Below are 14,275 nucleotides of genomic sequence, written 5' to 3' on the forward strand. Positions count from 1 at the left end.
GAGTGTACAATTTCCAAAGGTCTAGTTGTAACTCTGTCACTGTGCTTACTCACAGGAGCTTTTAGTGTTTTGCATTCTTTGCAAACTACACAATCTAAGTATTTATCACAGGGTTTTATCTTTAGGTCAGCACACAGCTGTGGCATTTGTGCTATATACTTGAAATTAGCATGACCAAATCTCCTGTGCATCAGGTGTACACATTGGTCATGATATGGAGTGTTGCCAACTGCAGCTTTGCAGCTTGGCTTCCTTGCATTTTGCACAATGTACAAGGAGTCTTTTAATATACCAGTAGCACACAATTTCCCATTTTTACGTATCTCACAACCATTTTTCTTAAATGTTATGACATACCGTGTTGCAACCAATTGTGCCACAGATAAAAGGTTTGATTGTAAATTTGGCACATACAAAACACCTTTTACAGTTTCTCCCAAGCAGAATAAATACAAGTTACCTTGTCCCATAATTTTGGTCACAGACCCATCAGCCAAAGATACACTTTGTCTGTTTATTTTAGACAGTGACACAAAAGAGCTTTTACAATTACATAAATGACAATTGGCCCCAGAATCTAACACCCATACATCAGAATTACCCTTCTCAGCAACCTGTGCAATTTGGGTGGTCTGAAGAGCCTTCTTCTGTGTTGCCCTCTGTTCTTCTTCTCTGTCTTTCTACTCTTGGGTCTCAAGGCACAGTCTTTCTGCAAATGTCCTGCTGAACCACAAGTGAAACATCGCTGGCTGGCTAGCACTGTGGGCTCAGCTTCTTTTCCCTTGTTTTCTGATGCTGCAGCTTTCCAGAAGAGATGTGGGGGAATCTTTCCTCTCTCTTCTCCCATTCAGCGAGCAAGCACTGTGTAACATACGATGGGGTGAGGTCTGCTTCAGGCATAGCCTCCAGGGTACAAATCAGTGTGTCCCACATTTCATTCAGTGAGGACAGGAGGATATAGGATTTTGTGAGAGGTGTAAATTCCATTCCTCTCTCCTGCAACTCAACAAACAGCTGCTGAATATGATGCAGGTGCTCAGGAAGGCTATCTCCTTCTGCTAGGTAGGCTTTGTACAGCTTTTTCGTCAGGGTAACTTTACTCCCTGCTGTTGCCTTTACATACAAGTCTCTCAAAGTGTCCCAAAGTTGCTTTGCAGACTGCATGCCTCGCACGTGCACTAGCTGATTGTCCTCAACTCCCAGGATAATGGTGGCTCTAGCCCGCTCATCCTGTCTCAGCCATTCAGCACTGGGATTTTGGGGGGTTTGCTCACCAATTGGCAGCCAAAGATTCTCTCTGCGAAGATACATTTCCATCTTCAGGGCCCAATTCAAATAGTTGGTTTCTGATAGGTGCTCAAGAGGCATTGCTGAGGGCTGGGAGGTAGCCATGGCTTCTTCCTTCTTTTGCAAGTCACCTCAGCTGGCTTCTTTGTCCTGTGGACCGGCAGTTGCTGGAAAATCTCCAGACAGCTCCAAAGAAAAATCTTCACAGGTCTTTGCTACCTGCCTTTAAAAATGTGCATGAGGTGTGAAGCTGCTCTCTCTGCTCTCTCTGGGGTTTTATACTGGGTTTACTGGGCCCATAACCTCTTGCAGAGTGCTGGAAAGCATTTGGCCCAGAGAGATCAGAAAAATCACACACCAGGCATTTCTATAAAAATAAATTTATTTATAGAAAGCACAAAAACATATTTATAGGCTTGTGTAATGATTGCCTATTCCAATAAAAGGAGTCTCATCAGTAGTTACTAGAGAAAACTAATTTATTGAATGAATAGTATGCAAAGTACGAAGAAAGCTGAGAATGAGCAAAAGCGCGCCAAATACAAACTTAAAAAGCCTTGCTCCCGTTGCGAACCCTCCCCTCAGGCTAGCATAGCAACCACCCACCCCAGATGCTAGCAACCGTTAGAATCGGCCTGAGAAAGTAACCTTGAACAGCAGAGATAACCCAAACATACATTCCAGAAGATCACAAGTCAGCACAAAGGAAATTTACCAGCGTGGCCAGGCAGGCACGCAACTGCAGATATGACATGTGAAACGTTACGAGGAACCATAAACATCAGAACGGGAACATGACAGCTTGTGCATTCACACACGTGCTCAGAAAGAACTGAGCTGCTTACGCAGCTGCAAGGCTAAAAACTAAACAAAAGTCCTGCAAGCTGCCTTCCCCTCAGGCAATGCAACTATTAACACCTAAACTGAGGACAATTAAATTCAACCTCTTCACCTGGCCGATGCTTAAGGAAGTACTTAATTACCATGGTAGCCAAGAGCAGAAAAAAAATGCCAGCAAACACAGCCATGGGAAATAGCCCTATAAATCATTAGTGAGAAAATGGCCTAGTGTAGAGATGACTCAAAGCCAGTTCCATGTTTTTCCTTCCCTTTCCTTTTTTCCTGGCATTTAATCGTCTTGCCCATGAAGATAGAAATTAGCATACCAGCAACTAAATGATAAGCATTTGATTGGCATAATAAAGGTATGGCCTATATGGATTTTGATCTTCAGCGTTGATCAAAGAGAGACATAAACGCAAAAACGTTTAGTTGAAAAGGTAGTTTGATTTCAAGATAACTGTGGTTAATGGTGTTAGCATTTTACCAAGTTCTCAGTGGGTCTGGAGGTAGGAAGGAAAAAAGCTTGTAACTGAATTTGTTCCATTAGTGGCCTTCCAGCCTTGAATGTGTGGCATCTGATACTTCATGGGGATTGTGTCCTCTCTGATGATGCTCAAAAGAATTCTTCCATTGCAAACTGGATGACATCAACTGCATTTGCTCACCAGTTCTGCAAGATGTCTCATAACTGAGACATAGGCTTTTTTTTTAAGCTAGGCAGGCAGAGTGAAATCCAGCCATGACAATGAAGCACTTGAATTAGGAATTTGGTATAAATATTTCATAAAAAAATAATTGGCAGCTGGAATACTTTGCCAGAGGAAATGATTGAATTAATCAGGCATCTGATGTTCCATTAAAAAAACATACCTTAAATGTTTAAATTTTATTAGGACAATGCACCCTGTTGCCTGTGGGAAATCAGACCAATTATTAGACGGGTTCTTCTATAATCTGTAATTTGATTAATCATGTTACATTTTCCATTCTTAAGTGCATGATTTTAGTTAGAACTACATTTGATTAAAACCAGGGGGACTTACTCTTCAGTACCTGAGTTCAAGTGACAATTTTGTCAATGCTGACAATCTGCTTGTTCTTGTGGAAATCGGTGCTGAGTTTTAAACTGAGTCCAATGAATTGTGGTAGTAAGCTCTTTCTGTACACTAGAGGGCAGTGCATATCAAGAAGTAAGATGGATATGTGGAATTGCCTGATTAAGTTAGGGGAAGAGTAATTTTAGCATCCTTTAAGGAGCCAATTCTAGTTGATGGTCTAGCCGTGTAAAGGGTTGTAGAATCAATTTACTTATATTACAACAAAGCAAGGTTTTGTACAGGCTTTTTGGATGGTGAGGTGCAAACCAGGATGGATCTGGTTCCCACTTGGATAAACCTGTCAGTTTCCTGAAGAGGGAACAAAGTGGGCTCACTGCAGTCAAGAAATAGGTGTCTAAAACACCTTAGCAGGTGAAAATACAAAACAAAGGGAGTTTCAGTCATTATTAATGCTGTCTGAAGGGCTGGGAGACCCAGCACCTTAGTGAAACCTAGGGCATGCTTCATCCAATTTGTGTCTCTAGATCAGTGTTTCTCTGGGAGTTGAAGTTGAAGTCCGCACGTCTTAAAGTTGCTAAGATTGGGAAACACTGCTCTAGTTGAATGGATTGGCTACAATTAAAAACGATCATTCAAATAGGTCCCAATAAGCCAGAAAGGGACTTAGTGATCAGGGGATACCATCAGGGGATTGCTGACTGAGAACAGCTTCAGAAGTCAATCAAAGCCAAGGAGAAGAATAAGAAGCTATCAATCTAGTTTGTCTAGGGAGCCATTTCATTAAGGCCGCTCATAATGTTTACAGCAGAGTCTTTGTCATGTTGTATTTTCATATAATGGAGCAGGTGGAAATCTACGGTCTTCCAAATGCAGCTTAACTAAAGTGTCCAACAAACCAGCCCCAGGCAAGGGTGAGGGTGAGGATTCTGGGAGCTGTAATTCAGCAACATTGGGAACAGGGCAGAAGTTCCCTATCTTCCATTAGCCCTGACGGAAATACTGTACTGAAAGGTCTCTTTTCCACAGGTGGGTGTTCCTGCATGAGAAGGCCTACCAGATAAGGGACACCTCCATCGAATCCTCTGTTGTGACAAAAGTGAAGGGGTTCGGCAACTACAGCAACCGCATTATGGATACAGCAGATTATGTCACACCTCCACAGGTAATGCTGTCCAAAAGCCAGGAGGGCAAGAGTAGCAAAGAGATAAGAGACTCACAAGGTTATTTTTGCTGCAAAAGATGAGCATGGCTATGCGTGGAGAATGTGCACCAGTCCCTACAAACAGCAGCCTTGGATATCTTCTCAGATAAGTCACAACTTAGTAATTTAGTATAGGCCACAGGCAGCCTCAGCCCATTTTGGGGTCTACAGAACTCCCTCAGGATCATGCTGCCAAATATCAGCTGCAAAATGATTTTCCCGTGGGAAACAAAGGGAAATCAGCATGCAAAGCCTCCGATCAGCTTAACACATCTATAAAAGTAAAATCCCACCTCCCACACAAACACACACATGCTGCCAAAATGGGAGAAAACTGAGTGAAAATTCTTCCCTGCCCCATCTGTTAATTTTATTACATTACTTCATTATGTCCATGGCCATTAAAAACAGTAATAAAAGTTCATCCCCTGTCTGCAAGAATGTGACCTGCCCTTGGAATAGGTCAATAAGCACAGCAAGTTCTGATAGATAGATAGATAGATAGATAGATAGATAGATAGATAGATAGATAGATAGATAGATAGATAGATAGATAATGTAGATGAGAGAGAGAGAGGGAGACACTCTGTGTGTATGTGTGTGTGTATCTACCCAACTTGCAAATGCTACCAACACACTGAAACAATAAAAAACAATATTAGCAAAGAATAAAAACCTACAATAGTCGCCAAGGATAAACCCAAACAAAACAATAACAAAAACCTCTCAATGGGTCATCTAACCTCCCATTTATATACCTTATACTTCTCAGAATCACAGATGACCTCACGCCCACCCAGCTGCCACTGCAGCTGTAACGCAATTTTAATGCCCAGCTCACATTCTGCAGTTTTGCCAGAAATACCCCAAAATGGAAGGGGCTTATTAGGAATCCTATGAAAGCGTCCATGAATGTAAAACTCTAATTTCTTTCAAAGATGACAGGAGCAGCTGTTCTGGGCTCTCACTTCATCTAGTTCTCTGTTGATTATGGTTACTGCCACATATTCTAGCAAAAATGAATGAAGTTGGTAAATTGGAAGATGAGGCCTAGAATAGGTGGTAAGATTCTAAGTGGCCTTGTTGAACTTCCTGATCCATGGAGTGTGGATCTCTTCTGGGGACACAATCATGCTGTTGTGATTTTGGCTGGCCAACTATAGATGAGTACTAGAGGCTCACAAAAAGCCATAATGTAACTTATTTGGCTTAGCACAATATGTGAAGCCAGAGATCATGGCTTAGTTCAAAACCATGATTACAACAATATGTTAAGCCAGCTTCTGTTTGCCCCTGATCATGTCTATTGAAAGCAACAAATATTACAAAGACATCACTCTTCTGTTGTTATATCATCCAAATAAAACTCATCCTAGTGTATAGAATTTTGCACCATTCATGGAAAAGGGAGCATGTAGTACTAAAACAATTGACTTCTTCTTACAACAGGGTTGCAATGAGCAACATTGCTCGTTCAACCATGTGATATGGTTCTTACATAATACTAAAACCATGGTTTACACACCATGATTTCCAATGTCTGAGTTCATACATTGGGCTAAACCCAAATTAAATAAACTACATTATAGCTTAGTGTGATGTGCAACCATCTTACCACTTGTTTGCTTAGTGATAGGTTAGGCAGTTTGACATCCTTCAAAGCTAGTTGTTTCAAAAAAGTCTAAAAACATATAATGTTCCCAAATAAGGCTAGCATCAAGGCATGGTCCATTAGGCAGCTACTGATGGCCCAGTGTCTGGCTCCTCTGCTTCACTCAGTTGGGTAATTCCTACTTTTTCTTTGCCCAATGTGCAGGAGATGTGTTGGAAGCTAGAGTTTTCCAGGGTAGGAAATTCCACAACCAACTGCCAATGACAGTAACCAACTGGCCTCTCACACTAAGTATAAGAAATACACTCTGTGTCTATTAAGCCATGGGAAAGGCAGATGAAAGAAGAGGTGGGCTTAACTGCAGATATACCATAAGAATGGACAGCACCCTCATTTGGGCCAAGGGCCATCAGCTAATTTAACTGGCTTCAGTGTGGTGTGCAATGCATCACAAGCTGTGCCCCATCAATGGCTTGAATGATTTTTGCATAGGACGCACCAGCCAAGAGGGAGCTCAGCACAGTGATGGTGTCCACAGCTGCCTCTAACACTTTAATGCCCTTAAAATTCTCTGAGTCCCAGCACAGCAATATTCCAGACCAAACCTACTGCAGGGGCAGCAGGTTCCATAGCAAAGCATGACAACATCAAAATGATAAATGTGTGATAACATCATTCCACAAATCTCACAAGTACTTATTAGTGTCATGACATCTCATCCAAGTACTTCATTCATGGCATTAGCATGATGATGTTGTCATGCATGTGTTTTCATTTGTCTCTACAGATGCCCATATTTAGGAGCATTATGTGAGAATTTAAAGGGAGGGTTCTATGACCACTACTTAACAACTAGCACAATGTTTTGTTCATACTACCATCACCACAAAGAAACAAAAACACACACTCCTTAGGCTGCACCTACAACCACCAAATTAATGGAAAATGAAATATAATACCAAGCAAATTGAAAAGGCATTTTATCTTACCAGTTTCAGTATTCAGAATGTGAATGGTGTGCTTATAAAGCCAAAAATGGCCCCTCTGCAATCACCTAGGAAGTTTGAAGAACTGTTAAAAAATACTTGAAAATGCTGTAAGCAGGAGAGATTTTTGCCTCCCCTCCCCTGCCACCACCAAATACCCTAATAAGAAAGGAATATGGAATACCAATTTACTAACAAAGTTCATATACTGTATTGAGCTAACTCATAAGGTGATCTCTCTAGGCTGGGTTTAGCTGTTGGAAGAACCCTCCCACTGGGACTTCTAAATCATGTTTTATGGCTTAGCATGCCGGGGCACCTTAATTATTGTTGTTGTTGTTTATTCGTTTAGTCGCTTCCGACTCTTCGTGACTTCATGGACCAGCCCACGCCAGAGCTTCCTGTCGGTCGTCAACACCCCCAGCTCCCCCAGGGACGAGTCCGTCACCTCTAGAATATCATCCATCCATCTTGCCCTTGGTCGGCCCCTCTTCCTTTTGCCCTCCACTCTCCCTAGCATCAGCATCTTCTCCAGGGTGTCCTGTCTTCTCCAAAGTATTTCAGTTTTACCTTTAATATCATTCCCTCAAGTGATCAGTCTGGCTTTATTTCCTGGAGGATGGACTGGTTTGATCTTCTGGCAGTCCAAGGCACCCTCAGAATTTTCCTCCAACATCACAGTTCAAAAGCATCGATCTTCCTTCTCTCAGCCTTCCTTATGGTCCAGCTCTCGCAGCCATATGTTACTACAGGGAACACCATTGCTTTAACTATGCGGGCCTTTGTTGTCAGTGTGATGTCTCTGCTCTTAACTATTTTATCGAGATTGGTCACTGCTCTTCTCCCAAGGATTAAGCGTCTTCTGATTTCCTGACTGCAGTCAGCATCTGCAGTAATCTTTGCACCTAGGAATACAAAGTCTTTCACTGCTTCTACATTTTCTCCCTCTATTTGCCAGTTATCAATCAAGCTGGTTGCCATAATCTTGGTTTTTTTGAGGTTTAGCTGCAAGCCAGCTTTTGCACTTTCTTCTTTCACCTTCATCATAAGGCTCCTCAGTTCCTCTTCACTTTCAGCCATCAAAGTGGTATCATCTGCATATCTGAGATTGTTAATGTTTCTTCCAGAGATTTTAACTCCAGCCTTGGATTCCTCAAGGCCAGCTTGTCGCATGATGTGTTCTGCATACAAGTTGAATAGGTAGGGTGAGAGTATACAGCCCTGCCGTACTCCTTTCCCAATCTTAAACCAGTCCATTGTTCCGTGGTCTGTTCTTACTGTTGCTACTTGGTCGTTATACAGATTCTTCAGGAGGCAGACAAGATGACTTGGTATCCCCATACCACTAAGAACTTGCCACAATTTGTTATGGTCCACACAGTCAAAGGCTTTAGAATAGTCAATAAAACAGAAATAGATGTTTTTCTGAAACTCCCTGGCTTTTTCCATTATCCAGCGGATATTGGCAATTTGGTCCCTGGTTCCTCTGCCTTTTCTAAACCCAGCTTGTACATCTGGCAATTCTCGCTCCATGAACTGCTGAAGTCTACCTTGCAGGATCTTGAGCATTATCTTACTGGCATGTGAAATGAGTGCCACTGTTTGATAGTTTGAACAGTCTTTAGTGTTTCCCTTTTTTGGTATGGGATATAAGTTGATTTTTTCCAATCTGATGGCCATTCTTGTGTTTTCCAAATTTGCTGGCATATAGCATGCATTACCTTGACAGCATCATCTTGCAAGATTTTGAACAGTTCAGCTGGGATGCCATCATCTCCTGCTGCCTTGTTATTAGCAATGCTTCTTAAGGCCCACTCAACCTCACCCTTCAGGATGTCTGGCTCTAGCTCACTGACCACACTGTCAAAGCTATCCCCGATATTGTTATCCTTCCTATACAGGTCTTCTGTATATTCTTGCCACCTTTTCTTGATCTCTTCTTCTTCTGTTAGGTCCTTGCCATCTTTGTTTTTGATCATACCCATTTTTGCCTGGAATTTACCTCCAATGTTTCTAATTTTCTGGAAGAGGTCTCTTGTCCTTCCTATTCTATTGTCTTCTTCCACTTCCGCGCATTGCTTGTTTAAAAATAATTCCTTATCTCTTCTGGCTAACCTCTGGAATTTTGCATTGAATTGGGCATATCTCCCCCTATCACTGTTGCCTTTTGCTTTCCTTCTTTCTTGGGCTACTTCTAGTGTCTCAGCAGACAGCCTTTTTGCCTTCTTGGTTTTCTCTTTCTTTGGGATGTATTTTTTTGCCACCTCCTGAACAATGCTGCCAACTTCTGTCCAGAGTTCTTCTGGGACCCTATCTACTAAGTCCAGTCCCTTAAATCTATTCTTCACCTCCACTGCATATTCCTTAGGAATATTAGTGAGCTCATATCTAGCTGATCTGTGGGTCTTCCCTAATCTCTTTAGTCTGATCCTAAATTGTGCAAGAAGAAGTTCGTGATCTGAACTACAGTCAGCTCCAGGCCTTGTTTTTACCGACTGTACAGATGTCCACCACCTTTGGCTGCAAAGGATATAATCAATCTGATTTCGGTGTTGTCCATCTGGTGAAGTCCATGTATAAAGCCGTCTCTTAGGTTGTTGGAAGAGAGTGTTTGTTATGCAGAGTGAGTTGTCTTGGCAAAATTCTATCAGCCTATGTCCTGCTTCGTTTTGTTCTCCCAGGCCATACTTACCTGTAATTCCAGGTGTCATTTGACTGCCCACCTTAGCATTCCAGTCTCCTGTGATGAAAATAACATCTCTTTTAGGCGTGTTGTCCAGTAGGTGCTGCAGATCCTCATAGAACTGCTCTACTTCAGCTTCTTCAGCATTTGTGGTTGGGGCGTATATTTGGATCACTGTGATGTTAGATGGCTTGCCCTGAATTCGAATTGAGATCATTCTGTCATTTTTGGGGTTGTATCCAAGCACTGCTTTAGCCACTTACTATTAATTATGAAGGCTTCTCCATTTCTTCTCTGGTCCTCTTGTCCACAGTAGTAGATCTGGTGGTCATTTGATGTGAAGTGGCCCATTCCAGTTCATTTCAGTTCACTGACGCCCAAAATGTCTATCTTTAATCTTGACATCTCACCAATAACCACATCCAATTTGCCCTGGCTCATAGATCTTACATTCCAGGTTCCAATGGTGTGTTGATCCTTAGAACATCGGATTCGCCGTTCACCACCAGCACCGTCGGCCGCTAGCCGTCCTTTCGGCTTTGAGCTAGCTGCGTCATCACGTCTGGGGCTAGTTGAGCTCATCCTCTGTTCCTCCCCAGTAGCATTTTGACCATCTTCCGACCTGGGGGTCTCATCTTCCGATGGTATACCGACATATCTCTGGTTGTACTGATCCATTTAGTTTTCACGGCAAGAATGCTGGGGTGGGTTGCCATTACCTTCCCCAGGGATCGCATTTAGTCTGACCTCTCTGTCATGACCTTCCCGTCTTGGGTGGCCCTTCACGGTTTAGCTCATGGCATCATTGAGGTGCTCAAGCTCCAGCACCACGACAAGGTAACGATCCTTTGCTGAAGACCTTAATTATAGTTTACTGAATTAATGATAGGTAAACAGTTTAGTACAATGTGCAAAACTAGCCTCTGTTCAAAAGAAAAGGGGTGGGTGAGTGGGTTGGGAAGAGAACAAGAATAGAGAATGCCTAACAAATTTTTCATGCTGCATGGGGTTGCAAATCCCACTTGTTTTTCTAAAAGTTAGAAGAAACGTCTTCATCTATTCATTTTGATTGCTGAAAATTGCAAAAGGAGAACATTCTCACCAAGAACCCTGGCAAAAAACAATCTTGCTTAACTGCAAAGAGGGAAAGATATGTTCAGGAATCATGACATAATTAGAACAATTTCTAGCTGAAAACACAAACAAACTCCCAACTCATTATTTTTCCAGTCCAATCCTGAATCACATCTACAGAAATGAACTTTGAGGCTGCTTCCACATAACCACTGGCTTCATCCTTCCCACAGGAGTGTCTGCAGGGGAGAGGGGAACGTCCAAAGAGTCAAGGTGTCACTTACATGCGTTTCACGTAAAAGATGGGCGGGGTTTCCATTGTGTGGTCACAGTCACCAACTTGCCTTTTTTCACCATGTCCTTCCCCTCTGCACTGCATCCCCAGCTGCAAGCAGTTTTGTCTCCTCCCTGCCTGCCTGGAGCTTGGCCTGATCTTCCCCTCTTTGTGCTAGTCAAGGTTCCCACAAGCTGACCAATCTGGGAACACAAGACAGTTGTATCTATCTGGCACACAAGCTTTTCCTTGTTCTTCCTTTAACACATTTGTTGCAGATTTGGGGGAAATAGCTGATACTGTACCTCTTTTCAGGAATTGCAGAAATTTGTGTTAATTCAGCTATCTGAAACCAATGTTCCTCTTGTTAGGAAAGACACCCCCCAAGCTAATTTAGGGACAATATTTATGTATTTAGAGAATACAATAAACAGAAAATAGCAGACCAATTAGCAATTGGCAAGGATAAATACAGAACCAACTGATTAATTTAAGGGACTAAAAATAAAATAATTCCTAATTTTTGTTAAGTGCAAAGTCATAAGTGACCCCAGTGAACAATACTGGGTTTCTTCTTTGCTGAAGGGTAATCACCTCTGAAGGCCAATCCCCGCTTCCTAATTATCTGGGAAGAAATCCCATTGAATTCAGCATAAGATTAACTGGTAATTGATTATAAACGTTAGCTGACAGCCAAAGGTTTCCTAAATAGTGGAATTTAAAAAAATGATACCTCTAATTAAAGCTAAAATCCATAGACAGTCCTAATCCAGCATTCTAACCACTAGATGCCCTGATAGCAGCTGTTCTTCCATCTCCCTCCATTGGCCACTTCATTGTGGGGTGCTATAATCAGTCTCAACTTCTGAAGCATGTGAAACATGTGTTAGGAAATCTGCAGAGTTTTTCTTTGTACACACTTGTAGGTTGTGGAGCACACAAAAAAGAAATGCAGAACTATCTGTTGCAATGTAGAAATGACTAAAGCAAGGTTAGGAATGTGTGTTAGAAATGGTCACGTCTATGCTTCTAGGTCATTTCAGTGTTGAAAAATATTGGGGGAATGTATGGACACTTGTGGAATCACAGAATTGGGAGTGGCTATGTAGGCCATTAGGTCCAGGTCTCTCTTCAGTGCAGGAATCCAAACTTCACGTCCCAGACAATTGGCTTCTAGTTTTTTCTGGAGAACATCCAGCAAGGGAGAACTCATGCCTCCATTCATAATCCTGTTAACTGTTCTTATTATTAGGAAATTTTGCTCTTGTTTTCAAATTCTAGTCTTAAGTCTTAGTTATGAGGCCTGGTGGCCTATTATGATCATCTCCAGGTGATCAGGCAGGAAGAACTCACCAGGAGTTGGCTTGCCTTCTTCTCTGTGCTTTACATTCAAGACGATTGACATCATTTTCTTTTCTCCATCTGCCAACATCCCTTTGATCCGTCCACCTACCAGGGGACATCAGTCTTCGTCATCATTACCAAACTCATTGTGACGGAGAACCAGGCGCAAGGCTTCTGCCCAGAGGTATGCTAGTAAGCCGAGAGGCAGGAAGTGAGATAAGCTGGAGACTTGGGGGTGGGGGTGAGCGTGGTAGCCATCTTCCGCTTTGTGCAGACTTGGAACTGTTTCCTAACAGCAGGACGTGAGACTCAAAACTTTAGTGTTTTGCTTCATGCTGCCAAGGAATTGTTTATAGAAAGCTTCAGAGGGCCATGATTGGAGTGAACTGGATCATAGGAAGCTGCCTTATTTTTCATAAGGCAGCAGGTTTTGGGCATTCCAGACTGAGGTTTCTGACACCCAGACCTGGAGATGCAAAGGTCTCACCTGGGAACAGTTTACATGCTCTGTGTGTGTTTCCCACTGAGCTACAATCAAGTGGTGGGCTTTTATTTATTTATTTATTTATTTATTAAATTTATATCACCACCCATCTCCCCCAATGGGGGACTCTGGGAGGTTTACAATAAAACTTGGCTTTGAAACAGTGTGCTCTTCCCTTCCCTCCTCATAACATATACACTAATTGCAGGGGGAACCAGAAGTGGGCCAGTAATTTCTGCTTCTCATGCTTTCTGCCCTTTCCTTTGTCTTCCTCTTCTAGAATAATCTTCGGTACCAGTGTACATCAGATAGTGAGTGCAAGAAGCCAGTCTCCATCACTGGAGGGGGTAAGCCAGATATCTCACCCAAAGGGAGAAAAAAAATGCTCATCCTAGACAATCTGCCTTTCTGTTAATTGCCGGTATGGTTACAGAGGGGCCTATGGAGGGGTTGGGCAACTTGTTTAACATGTGCATGGAGACTGCATCTGTGCCTGACTATTGCGAGAATGCCACTGTTTCCTGATACAAATGGGATGGTAGCAAAAGTGGATGCAAAAATTGTGGGAAGATTGGTTAAATGTGCCTGGGAAAGTGTTTGGCAGAATTCTGCCTGGAAGAAGACAAGAGGTGGCAGTAAAATCTGGGAAGAGCAGTGCAGCTTTATGCTAGGCAAAGGGTATGCAGACCAGATTTTTGCACTTCAGCAAGTTACTGAGAAATACAAAAATGTGAGAAACTTTATTGTGCATTTGTTCATTTAGAGAAAGCATAATAGGCTTGAATTAAGGGATTGTTTTGCATAAATATACAGTTGGAGGTTGGCTGCTGAGAGTGATAAGCATGGTATATTATGGAAGAAAGTATGCATGAGAATAAATGCTCAGCAAATGGTTCACTACTGAGTAGGGAGTAAGACAACGTTGTATAATGTATTTATGGGTAAATGTGCAAGGAATCCATGTGGTGATATTAAAAGTAAGTTGTTGGGGATGTGAAGCTACATGTATTGTACTTTTGTATGCAGACAATGCCGTGTTATTGTCTGAGAACCCAAATGATTTGCAGTAAATGTTAGGTAGCCTATATGATGCAATGAGAAGCATGTATCTGAAAATTAATGTACAGAATTGTATTGAAGATCAAGAAGGTTGCATTTGACCAGAAAAATGAAATTGATTATTCATACATAAAGGACAAAAAGACTTGAGCAAATAGATGAATTTGGGTTCCTCAGAAGAAAGTGGAAATGGAGACATTTTAAGAAATTCAAATACCAGCAGAAAGACAGTAGATAGCACATAGTCTGTTAGCAAGAAATGAATATTTGTTGAAAGAATTAAAAATGGCTCTGTATAAGATTGCTATATGGAAGTATGAAGCAGAAACATAACAGTAAGTTGAATTCAGTGGGAATGGGATACTCACAT

The 14,275-nt window shown here is 42.0% G+C and overlaps 1 protein-coding gene across 1 annotated transcript in view; it reads left to right on the forward strand.

The window, feature by feature from the left end:
• Nucleotides 1–14,275, forward strand: part of P2RX3 (purinergic receptor P2X 3) — a 46,285-nt gene that overhangs the window by 21,277 nt on the left and 10,733 nt on the right. Inside the window, exons 2-4 of the mRNA XM_063289091.1 lie at nucleotides 4,215–4,350; nucleotides 12,475–12,546; nucleotides 13,127–13,193. Of these exons, the coding sequence (XP_063145161.1) occupies nucleotides 4,215–4,350; nucleotides 12,475–12,546; nucleotides 13,127–13,193 (275 nt within the window). The remainder of the gene's footprint in view (nucleotides 1–4,214; nucleotides 4,351–12,474; nucleotides 12,547–13,126; nucleotides 13,194–14,275) is intronic.

The sequence above is a fragment of the Candoia aspera genome, chromosome 1, assembly GCF_035149785.1.
Source record: "Candoia aspera isolate rCanAsp1 chromosome 1, rCanAsp1.hap2, whole genome shotgun sequence".
Lineage (NCBI taxonomy): Eukaryota > Metazoa > Chordata > Lepidosauria > Squamata > Boidae > Candoia > Candoia aspera.